Below are 21,971 nucleotides of genomic sequence, written 5' to 3' on the forward strand. Positions count from 1 at the left end.
GAAGACCTCCAACGCAGCCAAAAAAAAAAGACAACCTACTGAATGAGAAAGTATTTGCAAATGACATGACTGATAAGGGGTTAATATACAACATTTGTAAACAGCTCATACAACTCAACATCAAAAAAACAAATACCCAATTTAAAAATGGACAGAAAACCTGAATAGACATTTTTCCAAAGAAGACATAATGTGGCCAACAGGCACATGAAAAGATGCTCAACATCACTAACCATCAGGGAAGTGAAAATTAAAACCACAAAGACATATCACCTCACACTTGTCAGAATGGCTGTCACCAAAAAGATCACAAATAACAAGTGCTGGCGAGGAAAGGGAGAAAAGGGAACCCTTGTACACTGTTTGAGGGAATGTGAACTGGTACAGCCACTGTGGAAAACAGCATGGAGGTTCCTCAAAAAACTTAAAATAGAACTACTATGAGATCCAGCAATTCCACTCCTGGGTATATATCCGAAGAAAAGGATAACACTAATTCGAAAGAATACATGCACTCTCATGTTCATAGCAGCATTATTTACAATAGCCAAGATATGGAAGCAACCTAAGTGTCCATCAACAGACAAATGGATAAAGAAGATGTGGTATATATACATATACAATGGATTACTACTCAGCCATAAAAAACAATGAAATTTACCATTTGCAACAACATGAATAAACCTGGAGGATATCACGCTTAGTGAAATAAGTCAGACAGAAAAAGACAAATACTATGTGTTATCACTTGTATGTGAAATCTAAAAAAAATAAAACTAGTGAATATAACAAAAAAAGAAACAAACACAGATATAGAGAACAAACTAGTGGTTACCATTGGAGAAAGGGAAAGGGAAAGGGAAAGGGGCAATATAGGGGTAGGAGATTAAGAGATACAACCTACTATGTATAAAAATAAGTTACAAGGATATATTGTACAGCACAGGGAATATAGTCAATTTTTATAATAACTATACATGGAGTATAATCTATAAAACTTTTGAATCACTATGATGTATACCTGAAACTAATATAATATTGTAAATCAATTATTATCTAAAAAAAAAACCACGAGATACTACTTCACATGCACTAGGGTAGTTATAATAATAAAAAAATTTTTAAATAATAAAAAGATAGAATAACAAATGTTGGTGAGTTTTACAGAAACTGGAACCCTTATACATTGCTGGTAGGAATGTAAAATGAAACAGCCACAGTGGAGAATAGTCTGGTAGTACCTCAAAAAGTAAAATGGAATTACTATATGACCCAGTAATTCCACTTCTAGGTATATACTCAAAATAACTGAAAACAAGTACTCAAACAAATACTTGTACACAAATATTCATAGCTGCACCATTCACAACAACCAAAAGATGGGAACAATCCAAATGTCTATCAACAAATGACTATATAAACAAAATGTGGTATTACCCATACATTGTAATATTACTGGGCCATAAAAAGGAATGAAATAGTGATACATGCTGTAACATGGACCAATGTTAAAAACATTATGCTAAGTAAAAGAAGTCAGTCATAAGGGTCACATATTGTATGATTCCATTTATATGAAATGTCCAGAAGAAGCAAGTCTACAGAGACATGAAGTAGAATACTAGTGGTTGCCTGGAGATGGGGGAAGGGAGGAATGGGCAGTGACTATTAATAAGTACAGGATTTCTGTTTAGGATGATAAAAATATTTTTAAATTAGACAGTGGTGAGGGATGTACAACCTTGTAAATATACTAAAAACCACTGAATTATGTATTTTAAAAAGGAGAATTTTACGGTACATGAATTATCTCTCAGTAAAGCTCTTATTAAAAAGAAATCACATTGATACTTTGTTCTAGAATGGGATTCCAGGTTTTATAGGTTTCACAATACATACTAAAATAATTCTGTGTTTTAGTATCTCATGGGGTACTTTAGTTATCTCAAGAGACTGGAAAAGTCATCTTCCTAGAAATCCTCCTTCCAATTATATTCCCAAACAAAACAAGGACTAGTATAAAAAGAAATTAAGGGCTTCCCTGGTGGCGCAGTGGTTGAGAATCCGCCTGCCAATGCAGGGGACACGGGTTCGAGCCCTGGTCTGGGAAGATCCCAACATGCGGCGGAGCAACAAAGCCCGTGCGCCACAACTACTGAGCCTGTGCTCTAGAGCCCGCGAGCCACAGCTACTGAAGGCCGTATGCCACAACAACTGAAGCCCGCACGCCTCAACTACTGAAGCCCGCACGCCTAGAGCCCGTACTCCACAAGAGAAGCCACCACAATGAGAGCCCGCACACTGCAACAAAGAGTAGCCCCCGCTCGCCGCAACCAAAAAGAAAGCCCGCGCATAGAAACAAAGACCCAACACAGCGAAAAAAATAAATAAATTAATTAATTAATTTTTTTAAAAAAGAAATTAAGAACCTTCTACTGTATCCTACCAGAAGCTCTCTTAATTTAAAACACTCAACATGTTGTCAGCCACTGCTACACTAGAGCTGAATAGATTTTCCACTTACCAGAAGGTAAGAGATTAGGGCCATTGTGCCATTTGGTTTTACATTCTTTTCCCTTACTTTACAAATGTACACACAAACACTCATGTCACCTCTTCTTACACATACCTCAGTTCCTCCCTAAATAGGTTTCACTAACATCCAAAATATTCTAAGTCATTTTCCTAGAAACAATGAAATTACCCTAATCTGTTTTGTAGTTTTTAAAAACGTGAAAAAGAAAAGATTAACAATCAAAGGAAACTCTTTGAAGCTCACAAATGGTTTTAAATGTAAATCCAAACTGTTTTGTTTCTAAAAGTATATTTTTCCTAAATTCAGTAACAGATGTTATACTTTCATCTTTTTAGTGCTTTTAGGCCAGGGATTTATAACCTCAGCACTACTAACATTTTGGGCCAGACAATTCTTTGTTGTGGAGGGCTATCCTGTACATTGTAGAATGTTAATGGCATCACTGGCCTCTACCCACTAGATGCCAGTAGCACCCGCTGCCCAGTTGTGACAACCAAAAATATCTCCAGACATTGCAAAATATCTCTTAGGAGGGCAAAACTGACCCCAGTTGAGAACCACTGCCCTAGTTCATCAGTCTTAATTATTTCCTAAGAGAGCAAACCAGCTAAATTCATCATGAACCTTAAAAATAAACACACTGGGGCTTCCCTGGTGGCACAGTGGGTAAGAATCTACCTTCCATTGCAGGGGACACGGGTTCGATCCCTGGTCCAGGAAGATCCCACATGCTGCGGAGCAACTAAGCCCGTGCGCCACAACTACTGAGCCTGTGCTCTAGAGCCCGCGTGCCACAACTGTTGAAGCCCATGCACCTGGAGCCACTGCTCCGCAACAGCAGAGGCCACTGCAGGGAGAGGCCCGTGCACCGTGGCGAGGAGTGGCCCCGCTCGCTGCAGCTAGAGAGGGCCCACGCACAGCAGCAAATACCCAACGCAGCCAAAAATAAATAAATAAAATAATTAAAGAAAAAAAAAGAAGTTAGCAACTCATTAAAGAATAATACACCAGGAATGCAAAGATAACTCACTATTAGGCTACCTACTAATATAGTTCACTTTACTAAGAAAGCAAAAGAGAAAAATACATGTATCACCATATGTATCACAGTTCTTCAGAGAAACAGAACCAACAGAGACAAAGAGATTTATTATAAGGAACTGGCTCACACAGTTGTAGACTGAGAAGTCTCAAGAGCTCCAGTCAGTAAGCTGGAGACCCAGGAAAGCCACTAGTAATTTCAGTCTGAGTCTGAAGGCCTGAGAACCAGGAGAGCCAATGGTATAAGTTCCAGTCCAAAAGCTGGCAGGCTCAAGGCCCAAGAAGAGCCAATATTTCAGTTCCAATCCAAAGGCAGGAAAATACGGATATTCCAGCTAAAGTAGTCAGGGAGGAGTTCCCTCTAATCATAGGAAGGTCAACCTTTTTGTTCTACATGGACCTTCAAATGATTGGATAAGGGCAACCCACATTAGGGAGGGCAATCTGCTTTACTCAGACTACTGATTCAAATGATAATCTTATCCAAAACTTTCTCTCACAGACACACCCAGAATAAAATTTGACCATATATCTATATTGCTATAAACTTCCTGCTTAGAACTGCTTTTGCTGCATCCCATAGATTTTGGAAAGTTGTGTTTCCATTTTCATTTGTCTCAAGGTATTTTCTGATTTATTTCCTTTTTGCTGTCTTCATGGACTCACTTGTTTTTTTAGTAGCATGTTGTTTAGTCTCCATGCTTTTCCCATTTTTCATCTTGCAATTGATTGCTAATTTTATACTGTTGTGGTCAGAAAAACTGCTCAATATAATTTCTATCCTCTAAAATCCGTTGAGACTTATTTGGTGGCCTAGCATGTGATCCATCATGGAGAGTGTTCTACACGCACTTGAAAAGAATGTGTATTCTGCTGTTTTTAGATGGAATGTTTTATAGATATCTATTAAATCCAACTGTTCTAATATCATTTAAGACCACTGTTTCCTTACTGATTTTCTGCCTGGATGATCTGTGCATTGATGCAAGTGGGGTGTTAAAGTCCCCTACTATTACTGTATTTTTGTCAGTTTCTCCTTCTATGTCTGTTAATATTTTCTTTATATATTTAGGTGCTTCTGTATTAGGTACATATATGTTGATGAATGTTATATTCTCTTCTTGTATTGATCCATTTATCATTATATAATGCTCTTTATCTTTTGTTATAGACTTTCTGTTAAAGTCTGTTTTTCTTCTGATATGAGTATTGCTACCTCTGCTTTCTTGTCATTTCCATTTGCATGAAATATCTTTTTCCATCCTCTCACTTTCAGTATGTGTGTGTCTTTATTTCTGAAGTGAGTCTCTTGTAAGATGGATCTTGTTTTTTTTTTCAGTCGGCCACCCTATGTCTTTTGATTGAAACACTTAGTCCATTGACATTCAAAATGATTATGGATAGGTATGTACTTATTGCCAGTTTGCTGCTTCTTTCTCGTTTTGATAGTTCTTCTCTGCTCTTTTCTTCTTTTAGTTTCTTCTTTTGTTGTTTAATAATTTTCTTTAGTGGTATGCTTGTTTTCCTTTCTCTCTAGTTTTTGTATATCTATGTAGGTTTTTGATTTGTGGTTACCATCTCCCTTAGCCTGCTATGATTCTATGCTTTCTTCATATTTACAGATTTAGGCACATTAAAATTCCATCCCCTTTGTAACCTCTTTTTAAAAGGGACATTTTTTAACTTTGGAAAATTAGGTGACATAATAGGAATTAACCAATTTGCATTCTGAAACATAAACACTTGACTTTATAGAAGAATTGCCAGAATTGTTCCGTAATTTTGTTTGAGGTGCTGCTGGAGTGGTCGCCAACGGCCTCTTAATTTTACACAGTCAAGGAAATAACTTATCTTTTTCCTTTCTAAATTCGTTTAACAGAATGAAGCTTACCCAGATGACTCGTCCCATGAAATTTACAAAGTGGGTGGCCTGAATTCCATATATAGCAATAATAATAATAATAATGATAATAATAATAATGTAGAAGGGTAATAATAGTAACAGTGATAGCAATAATAATGCCTTTGTTCACTGCATTGGGTTGTTTAGATTAGGATTTATTTGTTGGAACTCTGTGCCCTTGGACATCACATGTTCAAAATGAGTGGTGCTTGCACATGCTGATATATGAAGTTTACATTAAACACTATGTACCCTAATGTTTATGATTCTTAGATTATTTTGATCAAATATTCAAATTCATCTAGTACCTGCTGCAGATTCTATGCTGATGTACTGGTACTAGTCATTTATTATAATAACCCTAACCCCATGTGGTAATTCAGAGAGGTATATAAAAGGTCTCTAGGAGCACCTAAGGGAATAGTGAAGACCCCATAAATAGAATACACAGGGAAAATTTGCATGCAATGCCCCTACCCCCAAACACACACACACACACACACACACACACACACACACACACACACACACACACACACACACACACACACACAGACTTCTCTCTCCAATTTTCTAGAAAGGCCACATTGGTTCAATCTTGGAATATTTTCTAGGTTCCCCTCTTCAAACTTCAATGATTACATTGGCAATGCTTTTACAGTACATTTGGTGCATTTTGCATCAAGGAGTTATTTATGTGCTTACCATGAGTTATGTCCTTTTACAAATATCATTTGAAGCACACCATTTCTAGAAAGCCTCACCTGTTTAAGTGGAATATGATTCCATTAATCTCTGGCTGTATCTTTAGATTATATATCAGAAGCCATATGTGTATAGGCATGTGCTGACATCCTATGTATTAGAGCACACATCAGCATGAATCTTTTATTTCTTCAATTTAAGTGCCCAGAGCCATTGAATATACTCTTCCACCTGCCTAGAATATATTTGCTTCTACAAACAATCCGTTCATCTAGTTCTTTTCAGTTATCTGCTTGGTTATTTTTGTTCAGGGAAGCTTTTTCTGATCTTCCCCTGCTCCACTGATTTACATGGTCTTACATCTCTCCAAAGTCTTACTTTTTTACTTATTTGAGCTATCATTTGATTAATATCTGTCTCTATTGGTAGGTTGTAACTCTGTACACCACAAACCCGGAGTCTGTGTTCGGTTCTGTTTACCAGGATATTTCTAGCATTTAGCCCAATGCCTAGACCTAGTAGGTAACCAACTGTTGAATGACTAGATGAATAAGAAACTATGTTTTTTCTCTGAGAAACAGCTGTAGTTTTATTTCACCTAAGAGTTTTGCAATACTTAAAAAAATTATAAACTCATGGTTTAGTCAATATTAAAAAATTAAAAAGTAATGATTTAAGAGTGGTTAACTGTGTAAAAATAATGGATTTTACTAAAACTATTTATTAAACTGAATTTGAGGCTTTAAACCTCAATTCTAATAAACATCACCCATAATCTCACCATATTAATATAGCAACTATTTTCATTTCATCAAAGGACACTGCCCTTCTAATTAAACTTAAGAGCCTTTGCACAGGAAAGGAAACCTAAGCAAAATGAAAAGACAACCTACGGGTTGGGAGAAAATATTTGCAAACAATGCTACCAACAAGGGCTTAATTTCCAAAATATACAAACAGTTCACACAACTCAATGAGAAAAACACAAACAACCCAATCAGAAAATGGGCAGAAGACCTAAACAGACATTCCTCCAAAGAAGACATATAGATGACCAATAGGCATATGAAAAGATGCTCAACATCGCTAATTATTACAGAAATGCAAATCAAAACTACAATGAGGGCTTCCAAAAATAGAGTTGCCATATGATCCTGCAGTCCCACTCCTGAGGATATATATGGAGAAAACTCTAATTCGAAAAGATACATGCACCCCAATGTTCATAGAAGCACCATTTTACAATAGCCAAGACATGGAAGCAACCTAAATGTCCATCAACAGATGAATGGATAAAGAAGATGTGGTACATATATGTACACACACATACACACACACAAACAAACACAATGGAATACTATTCAGCCATAAAAAGGAATAAAATTATGACATTTGCAGCAATATGGATGAACCTAGAGATTATCATACTAAGTGAAGTAAGTCACTTCACTTAGTGGGGGAGGGATAAATTAGGAGTTTGGGATTAGCAGATACAAACTACTATATATAAAACAGATAAACAGGGAAGGGATTTCCCTGGTGGCACAGTGGTTAAGAATCCGCCTGCCAATAAAGGGGACACGGGTTCGAGCCCTGCGCCGGGAAGATACCACATGCCGTGGAGCAACTGGGCCCATGTGCCACAACTACTGAGCCTGCGCTCTAGAGCCCACAAGCCACAACTACTGAGCCCACATGCCACAACTGCTGATGCCCGCACGCTTAGAGCCCGTGCTCCACAACAAAGAGAAGCCACTGCAATGAGAAGACTGCACACAATGAAGAGTAGTCCCCGCTCGCCGCAACTACAGAAAGGCTGCACGCAGCAACGAAGACCTCCAACGCAGCCAAAAAAAAAAGACAACCTACTGAATGAGAAAGTATTTGCAAATGACATGACTGATAAGGGGTTAATATACAACATTTGTAAACAGCTCATACAACTCAACATCAAAAAAACAAATACCCAATTTAAAAATGGACAGAAAACCTGAATAGACATTTTTCCAAAGAAGACATAATGTGGCCAACAGGCACATGAAAAGATGCTCAACATCACTAACCATCAGGGAAGTGAAAATTAAAACCACAAAGACATATCACCTCACACTTGTCAGAATGGCTGTCACCAAAAAGATCACAAATAACAAGTGCTGGCGAGGAAAGGGAGAAAAGGGAACCCTTGTACACTGTTTGAGGGAATGTGAACTGGTACAGCCACTGTGGAAAACAGCATGGAGGTTCCTCAAAAAACTTAAAATAGAACTACTATGAGATCCAGCAATTCCACTCCTGGGTATATATCCGAAGAAAAGGATAACACTAATTCGAAAGAATACATGCACTCTCATGTTCATAGCAGCATTATTTACAATAGCCAAGATATGGAAGCAACCTAAGTGTCCATCAACAGACAAATGGATAAAGAAGATGTGGTATATATACATATACAATGGATTACTACTCAGCCATAAAAAACAATGAAATTTACCATTTGCAACAACATGAATAAACCTGGAGGATATCACGCTTAGTGAAATAAGTCAGACAGAAAAAGACAAATACTATGTGTTATCACTTGTATGTGAAATCTAAAAAAAATAAAACTAGTGAATATAACAAAAAAAGAAACAAACACAGATATAGAGAACAAACTAGTGGTTACCATTGGAGAAAGGGAAAGGGAAAGGGAAAGGGGCAATATAGGGGTAGGAGATTAAGAGATACAACCTACTATGTATAAAAATAAGTTACAAGGATATATTGTACAGCACAGGGAATATAGTCAATTTTTATAATAACTATACATGGAGTATAATCTATAAAACTTTTGAATCACTATGATGTATACCTGAAACTAATATAATATTGTAAATCAATTATTATCTAAAAAAAAAACCACGAGATACTACTTCACATGCACTAGGGTAGTTATAATAATAAAAAAATTTTTAAATAATAAAAAGATAGAATAACAAATGTTGGTGAGTTTTACAGAAACTGGAACCCTTATACATTGCTGGTAGGAATGTAAAATGAAACAGCCACAGTGGAGAATAGTCTGGTAGTACCTCAAAAAGTAAAATGGAATTACTATATGACCCAGTAATTCCACTTCTAGGTATATACTCAAAATAACTGAAAACAAGTACTCAAACAAATACTTGTACACAAATATTCATAGCTGCACCATTCACAACAACCAAAAGATGGGAACAATCCAAATGTCTATCAACAAATGACTATATAAACAAAATGTGGTATTACCCATACATTGTAATATTACTGGGCCATAAAAAGGAATGAAATAGTGATACATGCTGTAACATGGACCAATGTTAAAAACATTATGCTAAGTAAAAGAAGTCAGTCATAAGGGTCACATATTGTATGATTCCATTTATATGAAATGTCCAGAAGAAGCAAGTCTACAGAGACATGAAGTAGAATACTAGTGGTTGCCTGGAGATGGGGGAAGGGAGGAATGGGCAGTGACTATTAATAAGTACAGGATTTCTGTTTAGGATGATAAAAATATTTTTAAATTAGACAGTGGTGAGGGATGTACAACCTTGTAAATATACTAAAAACCACTGAATTATGTATTTTAAAAAGGAGAATTTTACGGTACATGAATTATCTCTCAGTAAAGCTCTTATTAAAAAGAAATCACATTGATACTTTGTTCTAGAATGGGATTCCAGGTTTTATAGGTTTCACAATACATACTAAAATAATTCTGTGTTTTAGTATCTCATGGGGTACTTTAGTTATCTCAAGAGACTGGAAAAGTCATCTTCCTAGAAATCCTCCTTCCAATTATATTCCCAAACAAAACAAGGACTAGTATAAAAAGAAATTAAGGGCTTCCCTGGTGGCGCAGTGGTTGAGAATCCGCCTGCCAATGCAGGGGACACGGGTTCGAGCCCTGGTCTGGGAAGATCCCAACATGCGGCGGAGCAACAAAGCCCGTGCGCCACAACTACTGAGCCTGTGCTCTAGAGCCCGCGAGCCACAGCTACTGAAGGCCGTATGCCACAACAACTGAAGCCCGCACGCCTCAACTACTGAAGCCCGCACGCCTAGAGCCCGTACTCCACAAGAGAAGCCACCACAATGAGAGCCCGCACACTGCAACAAAGAGTAGCCCCCGCTCGCCGCAACCAAAAAGAAAGCCCGCGCATAGAAACAAAGACCCAACACAGCGAAAAAAATAAATAAATTAATTAATTAATTTTTTTAAAAAAGAAATTAAGAACCTTCTACTGTATCCTACCAGAAGCTCTCTTAATTTAAAACACTCAACATGTTGTCAGCCACTGCTACACTAGAGCTGAATAGATTTTCCACTTACCAGAAGGTAAGAGATTAGGGCCATTGTGCCATTTGGTTTTACATTCTTTTCCCTTACTTTACAAATGTACACACAAACACTCATGTCACCTCTTCTTACACATACCTCAGTTCTTCCCTAAATAGGTTTCACTAACATCCAAAATATTCTAAGTCATTTTCCTAGAAACAATGAAATTACCCTAATCTGTTTTGTAGTTTTTAAAAACGTGAAAAAGAAAAGATTAACAATCAAAGGAAACTCTTTGAAGCTCACAAATGGTTTTAAATGTAAATCCAAACTGTTTTGTTTCTAAAAGTATATTTTTCCTAAATTCAGTAACAGATGTTATACTTTCATCTTTTTAGTGCTTTTAGGCCAGGGATTTATAACCTCAGCACTACTAACATTTTGGGCCAGACAATTCTTTGTTGTGGAGGGCTATCCTGTACATTGTAGAATGTTAATGGCATCACTGGCCTCTACCCACTAGATGCCAGTAGCACCCGCTGCCCAGTTGTGACAACCAAAAATATCTCCAGACATTGCAAAATATCTCTTAGGAGGGCAAAACTGACCCCAGTTGAGAACCACTGCCCTAGTTCATCAGTCTTAATTATTTCCTAAGAGAGCAAACCAGCTAAATTCATCATGAACCTTAAAAATAAACACACTGGGGCTTCCCTGGTGGCACAGTGGGTAAGAATCTACCTTCCATTGCAGGGGACACGGGTTCGATCCCTGGTCCAGGAAGATCCCACATGCTGCGGAGCAACTAAGCCCGTGCGCCACAACTACTGAGCCTGTGCTCTAGAGCCCGCGTGCCACAACTGTTGAAGCCCATGCACCTGGAGCCACTGCTCCGCAACAGCAGAGGCCACTGCAGGGAGAGGCCCGTGCACCGTGGCGAGGAGTGGCCCCGCTCGCTGCAGCTAGAGAGGGCCCACGCACAGCAGCAAATACCCAACGCAGCCAAAAATAAATAAATAAAATAATTAAAGAAAAAAAAAGAAGTTAGCAACTCATTAAAGAATAATACACCAGGAATGCAAAGATAACTCACTATTAGGCTACCTACTAATATAGTTCACTTTACTAAGAAAGCAAAAGAGAAAAATACATGTATCACCATATGTATCACAGTTCTTCAGAGAAACAGAACCAACAGAGACAAAGAGATTTATTATAAGGAACTGGCTCACACAGTTGTAGACTGAGAAGTCTCAAGAGCTCCAGTCAGTAAGCTGGAGACCCAGGAAAGCCACTAGTAATTTCAGTCTGAGTCTGAAGGCCTGAGAACCAGGAGAGCCAATGGTATAAGTTCCAGTCCAAAAGCTGGCAGGCTCAAGGCCCAAGAAGAGCCAATATTTCAGTTCCAATCCAAAGGCAGGAAAATACGGATATTCCAGCTAAAGTAGTCAGGGAGGAGTTCCCTCTAATCATAGGAAGGTCAACCTTTTTGTTCTACATGGACCTTCAAATGATTGGATAAGGGCAACCCACATTAGGGAGGGCAATCTGCTTTACTCAGACTACTGATTCAAATGATAATCTTATCCAAAACTTTCTCTCACAGACACACCCAGAATAAAATTTGACCATATATCTAGGCACCCCCTGACCCAGTCAAGTTGACACATAAAATTAACATACTACAGGCTTTGAAAAGACATACGGTAAAAATTCCACATCCATACTGCATAAAAATAATTATTCACAAAACAAGAGATTTTATGTTAAGATTTTGAAGATCCAATAGAAAAAGAGATATCTACTTCAGCCCCAAAACCATATCATGTTTAATTAGGAAACACTACAAGTATTCCCATTAAAGTCAGGAACAACACAAAGATGTCAAATATCACTATTATTTAACATATTAGGAAGTATCAATCAATGCAATTTATTGAGAAAAAGATAAGTGAGATATAAAAATGGGAAATAAATTTATCATCATTCACAGATATGACTGTATGTCTGGAAAATCAAAGTGAATCAACTGAAAATCTATTGCAAACATTAAAAAACTCAGCATACTAGATGCACCAAAAATTATTATGTAAAAATTAATAGTCCTCATATGCAAACAACAAACAGAAGATATAATGGAAGTAGAGTTCCCAATTACAACTGCAACAGAAAAATGAAAAACTAATACCAAACATCACAAGAAATGTGGAAGATTTTTTTAACTTTTTAATGTCTATAAAGGGACACAAAATACTTGAACAGATGAAAAGGCATGCCATGTGCTTATATAAAAAGACTCAATATCATAAAGATAATAATTCTCTGTAAATTAATCTATAAATTTACTCAAATCTCAATAAAAATGGCAATAGTATATTTTTAGAAACTGGCAAACATTCTAAAACTCAAATTAAAAATAAGGAAGAAATGCCAAGAAAATTCTGAAAAGGAATAATAATGATGAAGAACTAGACTAACCAGATATTAAAATAAAGCTGCAATGCTGGTATATAAATAGACAGTTCAATGCAATAGAATAAAGTTTAGAAAGAGACCAAAATACTTAGGAAAATTCAGTATAGAATAAAGGTGACATTTCCAATCAGTGAGAAAAATATTAAATATTGATATACACTAAATGTTGCTGGTAGAACTGAGTACACATCTTAAAAAATAAATTCCAGATGGACCAAATATTTAAACATAAGTAGTAATACCATAAAAGTGATTAGAAAAAAATTATGTTATTTATAACAAAGGAGTGCAGACAGCCTTTCTAAATAATAAAAGAAACAGAAGTCAAGACAGTAAAAAACAAAATGAACTATTTCTACATTGCAAAATTGTTAAAAACTAGCTTAAAAAGCACTACAATCTTGGAAAATATCTATAATTCATAGCACAGATATAAAGGAGTCCCACAAATCAGTAAGATACAAGAAGAATAACCTTGTAGAAAAATGGGTACTATATGCCAAGTAGAATTCTAGGCACTGAGGATACAGGAATGCACAGAGATAAAAAGAGATAAAAAAAAAAAATCCCTGGGACTTCCCTGGTGACGCAGTGGTTAAGAATCCACCTGCCAATGCAGGGGACACAGGTTCGATCCCTGGTCCAGGAAGATCCCACATGCCAAGGAGCAACTAAGCCCGTGAGCCACAACTATTGAGCCCATGTGCCACGACTACTGAGGCCTGTGTGCCTAGTGCCCATGTTCCACAACAAGAGAAGCCACTGCAATGAGAAGCCCACGCACCACAACGAAGAGTAGGCCCCACTCGCCGCAACTAGAGAAAGTCCGTGTGCAGTAATGAAGACCCACTGCAGCCAAAAAAAGAAAAAGAAAAAAGAAACCATAGTCTTCAAAAAAATATACATAAATAAATGAAAAATAAAAAGAGTAACAACCAGACTAAGAATTAACTTATCAGCAACAATAGAGGTGAACTACAAAAAGCAGAAGAAAAAGGGGAAGAGTAATTTCAAAGTGTTGAGGAAAAAAACTACTGTCCTAAATTCTATACTCATTAAATTAACATTTAAGAGTTTACTCAGTATAAAGACAGAAGTAATCACAATAAATGTAAACAGATTACAATCTCTCTCTTTATGGGCAAATTTAATTTTGGATCAAAAAACTAAATATAAAACTGTTTCACAGGACACACATTAAAAATGTACTATCACAGACAGAATAAAAATAGAGATGGAAAAAGACATACTGGGAAAATAATAACCAAAACAGACAAATGCATACAGTGAGGAAGAAGGTACACAATACTGATATCAGGTAAAGCAGGAATCAAAGCTAAAAGCATAAGGTGGGATAAAAATTAAAAACTAGCATTTATAAAATATACAATCCATCTATAGCATACAATCCAATAATAATCATGAATTTCTATTAATATCTACTTCACAAAATGGCCTGTAAACAAATAACATGCTGAGAGAAATACAGGAGATATCTATAAATACATTAGGAACTATTAATCGAACTTTTTCAAAGAAAAAGATTAGACTAAAATAAAGAAGGCCAGGGCTTCCCTGGTGGCACAGTGGTTGAGAATCTGCCTGCTAATGCAGGGGACACGGGTTCGAGCCCTGGTCTGGGAGGATCCCACATGCCACAGAGCAACTAGGCCCATGAGCCACAACTACTGAGCCTGCGCCTCTGGAGCCTGTGCTCTGCAACAAGAGAGGCCGTGATAGTGAGAGGCCCGTGCACCGTGATGAAGAGTGGCCCCCGCTTGCCACAACTAGAGAAAGCCCTCACACAGAAACGAAGACCCAACACAGCTAAAATAAATAAATTAATTAATAAACTCCTACCCCCAACATCTTCTAAAAAAAAAAAAAGAAGGCCATATAACATCTGAATAACACAATACAAAAGCTTAATCTAACAGAGATATATAGAACTTTATGCAAATAGAAATTCATATTTGTTTCAAACACATTTGCAGCATTCAAAAAAATCTGATCATGCATTACACCAAAACAAAATCTAAATTATACTCCAAAGGCAGACTTCATATAAGCCATTTTCTCTGATCATGATGCACTAAAATTAGAAATTAAATATCAAACAATTACCAAAAGAAAACATACTGTGTGGAAATTTTAAAATCTCATTTTATATAACTCTTAGATTAAAAAGGAAATCAGGGGGCTTCCCTGGTGGCGCAGTGGTTGAGAGTCCGCCTGCTGATGCAGGGGACACGGGTTCGTGCCCCGGTCCGGGAAGATCCCACATGCTGCAGAGCGGCTGGGCCCATGAACCATGGCCGCTGAGCCTGTGCATGTGGAGCCTGTGCATCCGGAGCCTGTGCTCCGCAACGGGAGAGGCCACAACAGCGAGAGGCCCGCGTATCGCAAAAAAAAAAAAAAAAAAAAATGAAATCCGGGTGGGAGGGAGACACAAGAGGGAGGAGATATGGGGATATACGTATATGTATAGCTGATTCACTTTGTTATAAAGCATAAAGTAACATACAATTGTAAAGCAATTATACTCCAATAAAGATGTTTTAAAAAAAAAGGAAATCAAATCAAATTACACTAGAAATGATGAGAGCACATAGGGACTTCCCTGGTGGTCCAGTGATTAAGAATCCACCTTCCAATGCAGGGGACACAGGTTTGATCCCTGGTCAGGGAACTAAGATTCCACATGCCGTGGGACATCTAAGCCCGCACACCACAACTACTGAGCCTGTGTTCTCTGGAGCCTGAGCACCACAACTAGAGAGAAGCCTGTGTGCTGCAACGAAAGATTCCGCATGCCACAACGAAGATCCCACATGCCACAACTAAGACCTGATGCAGCCAAATAAATAAATTAATTTTTTAAAAACCTCCTGAAACTAATAAGCAATTACAGTAAGATTGCAAGATACAAGGTTAGTACAAAAAAGCCCAATTACATTCCTATATACCAGCAATGAATAAGTAGAATTTAAAATTACCAATTACTATTTACATCAGCAACCCCCAAAATAAAATATTTAGGTGTAAATCTAACAAAATATGTACAAGAGCTGTATGAAGAAAACTACAAAATTCTGATGAAAGATAACAAAGAAGAACTACATACATGGAGAGGTATTCCATGTTCATGGACAAGACTCAATATTGTCAAAATGTCAGTTTTTCCCAATTTAATCTATAGACTCAATGCAATCCCAAAATCCCAGCAAGTTATCTTGTATATATCAACAAACTGATTCTACAGTGTATATAGAGAGGCAAAAAACCCAGAATAGCCAACTCAGTGTTAAAGAAGAACAAATACTTGACCTCAAAACATATTACAAAGCTACAGTAATCGAGACTTTGTTGAATAAACAAACAGATGAATGGAATAGAATAGAGAGCCCAGAAATCCACATAAATACAGTCAATTGATCTTTGACAAAGAAGCAAAGGCAATAAAACAGAGCAAAAATGTCTTTTCAGGAAATGGGGCTGGAAGAACTAGAGATTCATATGCAAAAAAATGAATCTAGACATAGACATTATACCTTCATAAAAATTAACTCAAAATGGATCACAGACCTAAACATAAAATGCAAAACTGTAAAACTCCTAGAAGATAACACAGAAGAAAACCTAGATGACCTTGGGTATGGCAATGACTTTTTTTTTTTAATAAATTTATTTATTTTATTTTTATTTATTTTATTTTTGGCTGCGTTGGGTCTTCATTGTGTGAGTGGGCTTTTCTCTGGTTGCAGCGAGCGGGGGCTACTCTTCGTTGTGGTGCACAGGCTTCTCATTGCGGTGGCTTCTCTTGTTGCAGAGCATGGGCTCTAGGTGTGTGGGCTTCAGTAGTTGTGGCACATGGGCTCAGTGGTTGTAGCTCGCAGGCTCTAGAGCACAGGCTCAGCAGTTGTAGTGCACGAGCTTAGTTGCTCTGTGGCATGTGGGATCTTCCCGGACCAGGGATCGAACCCGTGTCCCCTGCATTGGCAGGTGGATTCTTAACCACTGTGCCACCAATGAAGTCCCTAAATAAATATTTTTTTAAATAAAATAAAATAAAAGCATTATCAACACTGGCACATATGATCAATTGATTTTCAACAGGGTGCCAAGACCACTCAATGGGGAAAAAACAGTTTTTTTCAACAAATGGTTCTGGGAAAACTCAGCACCACTGAATGAATGAAGTTAGACCTTTCCTTTCACCACATACAAAAATTAACTTAAATGGATCAAAGACATAAATGTAAGAGCTAAAACTATAAAACTCTTAGAAGAAATCATTGGGGAAAATCATGATATTGGATTTGGAAGTTATTTTGGGGCATGACACCAAAAGCACAGGCAACAAAAGAAAAACTAGGTAAACTAGACGTAATCAGAATTAAAAACTTGTGTGCATCAAAGGACACTATAAGAGAGTAAAAAGAAAACCTACAGAATAGGAGAAAATATTTTCAAATCATATATCTGATAAAGGATATGACGCTTACATATAAAAATCAAACTCAAAAATGGACAAAAGACTTGAATAGATATTTTTCCAAAGAAGATACACAAAAGGCCAATGCAAAGATGCTCAACATCACTAGTCATTAGAGAGATGCAAATCAAAGCCACATGAGATATCACTCCATACCCACCAGAATTGCTAATATCAGAAAGGAAGGAAGGAAGGAAGGAAGGAAGAAAGAGAAAGAAAGAAAGAAAGAACAAGTGTTAGTAAGAATATGGAGAAATGAGAATTGTTGTACGTTGCTGGTGGGAATGTAAAATGGTATAACTCTACAGAAAATAGTATGGTGGTTCCTTAAAAAGTAAAACAGAGACTAAGTGAAATAAGGTAATCACAAAAAGACAAAAACTACATGATTTCATTTATATAGGGTATCTAGAGTAGTCAAACTCATAGAAACAGAAAGTAGAATGGTTGTTGCCAGGAGCTGAGGGGAGAAGGAAGGGAAGAATTATTTAGTAGGTACAGAGTTTCAGTTTTGCAAGATGAAAAAGTTCTGAAGATTGGTTGCACAACAATGTGAATATACTTAAAACTGAACACTTAAAAATAGTTAAGATAGTTAATTTTATGTTATGTGTATTTTACCACAATTTCTTTAAAAAGCTAAACACAGAATTACTATATGACCCATCAGTTTCACTTATAGGTAAATACCCAAAAGAACTGAAAGCAGGGACTCAGTTACCTGTACATCAGTGTTCATAGCAGCATTATTTACAATAATCAAAAGGAGGAAACAACCCAAATGTCCATCAGCAGGTGAACGGATAAAGAAAATGTGGTATATACATACAATGGGATATTATTCAGACATAAAAAGAAATGAAATTCTTTTTTTTTTTTTTCTTTTGCCTAGCCGTGTGGCTTGCAGGATCTTAATTCCCGGACCAGGGATCAAACCAGAGCCCCGGCAGTGACAGCAACAAGTCCTAATCACTGGAATGCCAGAGAATTCCAAAGAAATAAAATTCTGGGGGCTTCCCTGGTGGCACAATGGTTGAGAGTCCGCCTGCCAATGCAAGGGACACAGGTTCGTGTCCCAGTCCAGGAAGATCCCACATGCCATGGAGCGGCTGGGCCCATGAGCCATGGCCGCTGAGCCTGCGCGTCCGGAGTCTGTGCTCCACAGCAGGAGAGGCCACAACAGTGAGAGGCCCGTGTACCGCGCAAAAAAAAAGAAAAAAGAAAAAAGAAATGAAATTCTGATATATGTTTCAACATGGATGAATCTTGAGGACATTATGCTAAGTGAAATAAGCCAGGCATAAAAGGACAAATATTGTATAATTCCATTAATATGAGATACCTAGAATAGACATATTCATAGAGACAGAAGGTAGAAAAGACATTAACAGGGGCTAAGGATAGTGGAGGGAGTTATTTTTTAATGGGTACAAAGTTTCCATTTGGGATGACGAAGAATTCTGGGAGAGTGGAAGAGGCTCCTATATTACTTTAATTTTTTGATCAGCATGTAGTATTTTTATAATTAAAATAAATAAAATATCTTACAAGTTAATAGATAGCTCAAGAGGACAGTTTATAACACTGCTCAAGATCCATAGCACCCTGACAAGGCAAAGCTTACATCTTAATTAAACACAACTGTCAACTCTGCAGTGAAACTGACCATCAACAAGACAATATGAGAAAAACTGATGCATCACTCACCTTGAACACTTCAGAGAAGAAGCCAGACCCTATTTTTTCACAGGTGAAGTCATCTAAACGCGTCAGTCTGGAAAAGGCACTTATAAGAGCTCGATATGAAGAGGGCCAAACTCTTCCCACTTGGGTCATGTTCCCGTCCCCTCCACCACCTCCTTCAAAATCTTCAAGACGCTCCACACGTGGAGGAAATCCTGCAATTGAATTCCGTTTGCTCCGATCCATAGTCTCAATAATCACTTTTTTTCTTCTTTTAGGAATGAATTCCACACATAGTAAATTTCTGTTGAGTTTTACTTCTCTTCTGGCTTGTCACTAAATAAGAGATTAAAATATTTCATTAAAACAATTAATGAATAATAAATACAGGCATACAGTACACTATCAATGTAAAAATATTTCCTCTTTCATATTCTAGCTCCTGATTTTCAGATCTAAAAGACACTTTATGCTTTTACCTTCAAAAAGCAGTGATATATCTATTATTCGCTGAGTACCTATTACCTAGGAAACATACTATAAGAGTTATGCATATGTCATGTCATTTGATTCTAAAATAATCCATGATATAAGGATTATTATGTTCATTTCACAGAGAGTTCAAGCAATCATACAGTCACCAAATGGTACAGATAAAGTTAACATGTCAGACTGTCTGATGCAAAATCCTGTGCTCCTGCCAATGCCCTTCACAGCCTCATATAATTTTCTCTTCATTTGAAAAATCATTAAGTCCAAATACATAAAACAAGGATGACAAATATTTTATACTATAAAATTGTATAATTTTAAAATAAGAAAACTATATCCAAAAGCAATTTAAAATTCCACTCTTGATTAAACAACCCAGTCCAGCAGAAGTGACTACAGAAGGCTCCATCCTCTCTGGTACCTAAGAATAAAAACAAAAGCCCACTTTTTCTTTTAGCCTGTCTCTCCCTACACCTACTTTTTCCACAAGAATCAATTATATTTAGGTCTTTAATCCATTTTTTTTAAGATTTATTTATTATTTATTTATTTATTTTTGGCTGTGTCAGGTCTTAGTTGTGGCACGCAGAATCTTCGTTGAGGCATGCGCGATCTTTCACTGCAGTGCGCAGGCTTCTCTCTAGCTGTAGCATGTGGGTTTTCTCTTCTCTAGTTGAGGCGCGAGCTCAGCAGTTGTGGTGCGTGGGGCTTAGTTGTCCCGCAGCATGTGGGATCCTAGTTCCCTGACCAGGGATTGAACCCGCGCCCCCTGCATTGTAAGGTGGATTCTTTACCACTGGGCCACCAGGGAAGTCCCTTTAATCCATTTTAAGTTTATTTTTGTGTACAGTGTTAAAAAGATGTTCTAATTTAATTTTTTTTTACATGTAGTTGTCCAGTTTTCCCAGCATCTATAAAACTCTTAGAGGGGACTTCCCTGGTGCTCCAGTGGGTAAGACTCCACGCTCCCAATGCAGGGGGCCCAGGTTCAATCCCTGGTTGGGGAACTAGATCCCGCATGCATGCTGCAGCTAAGAAGTCCATATGCTGCAACTAAAGCTCCCACATGCCCCAGCTAAGACCTAACACAGCCTAAACAAACAAACAAATATTTTTTTAAAAACTGTTAGAGGAAAATACAGACAGAACACTCTTTCACATAAATTGCAATATCTTTTTTGATCTGTCTCCTAGAGTAATGGAAATTAAAACAAAAATAAACAACTGGGACCTAATTAAACTCAAAAGCTTTTGCATAGCAAAGGATGCCATAAACAAAACAAAAAGACAACCACAAAATGGGAGAAAATATTTGCAAATGATGCAACTGATCTCCAAAATTTACAAACATATCATGCAGTTCAATATCAAAAAAACAAACAACCCAATCAAAAAATGGGCAGAAGACCTAAACAGACATTTCTCCAAAGAAGACACACAGGGCTTCCCTGGTGGCGCAGTGGTTGGGAGTCCGCCTGCTGATGCAGGGGACATGGGTTTGTGCCCCGGTCCGGGAGGATCGAGAGGCCCGCGTACCGCAAAAAAAAAAAAAAAAAAAAAAAAACAAACACAAAAAAAAACAAACAAGAAGACACACAGATGGCCAATAGGCACATGAAAAGACGCTCAACATTGCTAATTATTAGAGAAACGCATATCAAAACTACAATGAGTGAAGTAAGTCAGAAGGAGAAAAACAAATACCGTATGCTAACACATATATATGGAATCTAAGAAAAAAAACGTCATGAAGAGATTAGTGGTAGGACGGGAATAAAACACAGACCTACTAGAGCATGGACTTGAGGACATGGGGAGGGGGAAGGGTAAGCTGTGACGAAGTGAGAGAGTGGCAGGGACATATATGCACTACCAAATGTAAATTACATAGCTAGTGGGAAGCTGCCGCATAGCACAGGGAGATAACCTCTGTGCTTTGTGACCATGAGAGGGGTGGGATAGGGAGGGTGGGAGGGAGGGAGACACAAGAGGGAAGAGATATGGGAACATATGTATATGTATAACTGATTCACATTGTTGTAAAGGAGAAACTAACACACTATTGTAAAACAGTTATACCCCAATAAAGATGTTAAAAAAAAAAAAAAAAAAAAAAAAAAAAAAAAAAAAAAAAAATAAAATCCCTATCAAAATATCTATGACATTCATGACATTTTTCACAGAACTAGAACAAATAATCCTAAAATTTATATGGAATCACTGAAGACCCTGAATTGCCAAAGAAATATTGAGAAAAAAAAACAAAGCTGGAGATAGCATAGTCCCAGATTTCAGACTATACTACAAAAAATTCTACAAACAATAAATGCTGGAGAGG

At 37.3% G+C, this 21,971-nt stretch overlaps 1 protein-coding gene across 1 annotated transcript in view; it reads right to left on the bottom strand.

The window, feature by feature from the left end:
- Nucleotides 1-19,473, bottom strand: part of LOC114486235 (dual specificity testis-specific protein kinase 2-like) — a 97,727-nt gene extending 78,254 nt beyond the window's left edge. The window contains exon 1 of the mRNA XM_028489428.1: nucleotides 19,166-19,473. Coding sequence (XP_028345229.1) covers nucleotides 19,166-19,387 — 222 coding nt within the window. The 5' untranslated portion in view covers nucleotides 19,388-19,473. The remainder of the gene's footprint in view (nucleotides 1-19,165) is intronic.
- Nucleotides 19,474-21,971: the final 2,498 nt, after the last annotated feature.

This window comes from Physeter macrocephalus, chromosome 4 (assembly GCF_002837175.3).
Source record: "Physeter macrocephalus isolate SW-GA chromosome 4, ASM283717v5, whole genome shotgun sequence".
In the NCBI taxonomy this organism is placed as follows: Eukaryota; Metazoa; Chordata; class Mammalia; order Artiodactyla; family Physeteridae; genus Physeter; species Physeter macrocephalus.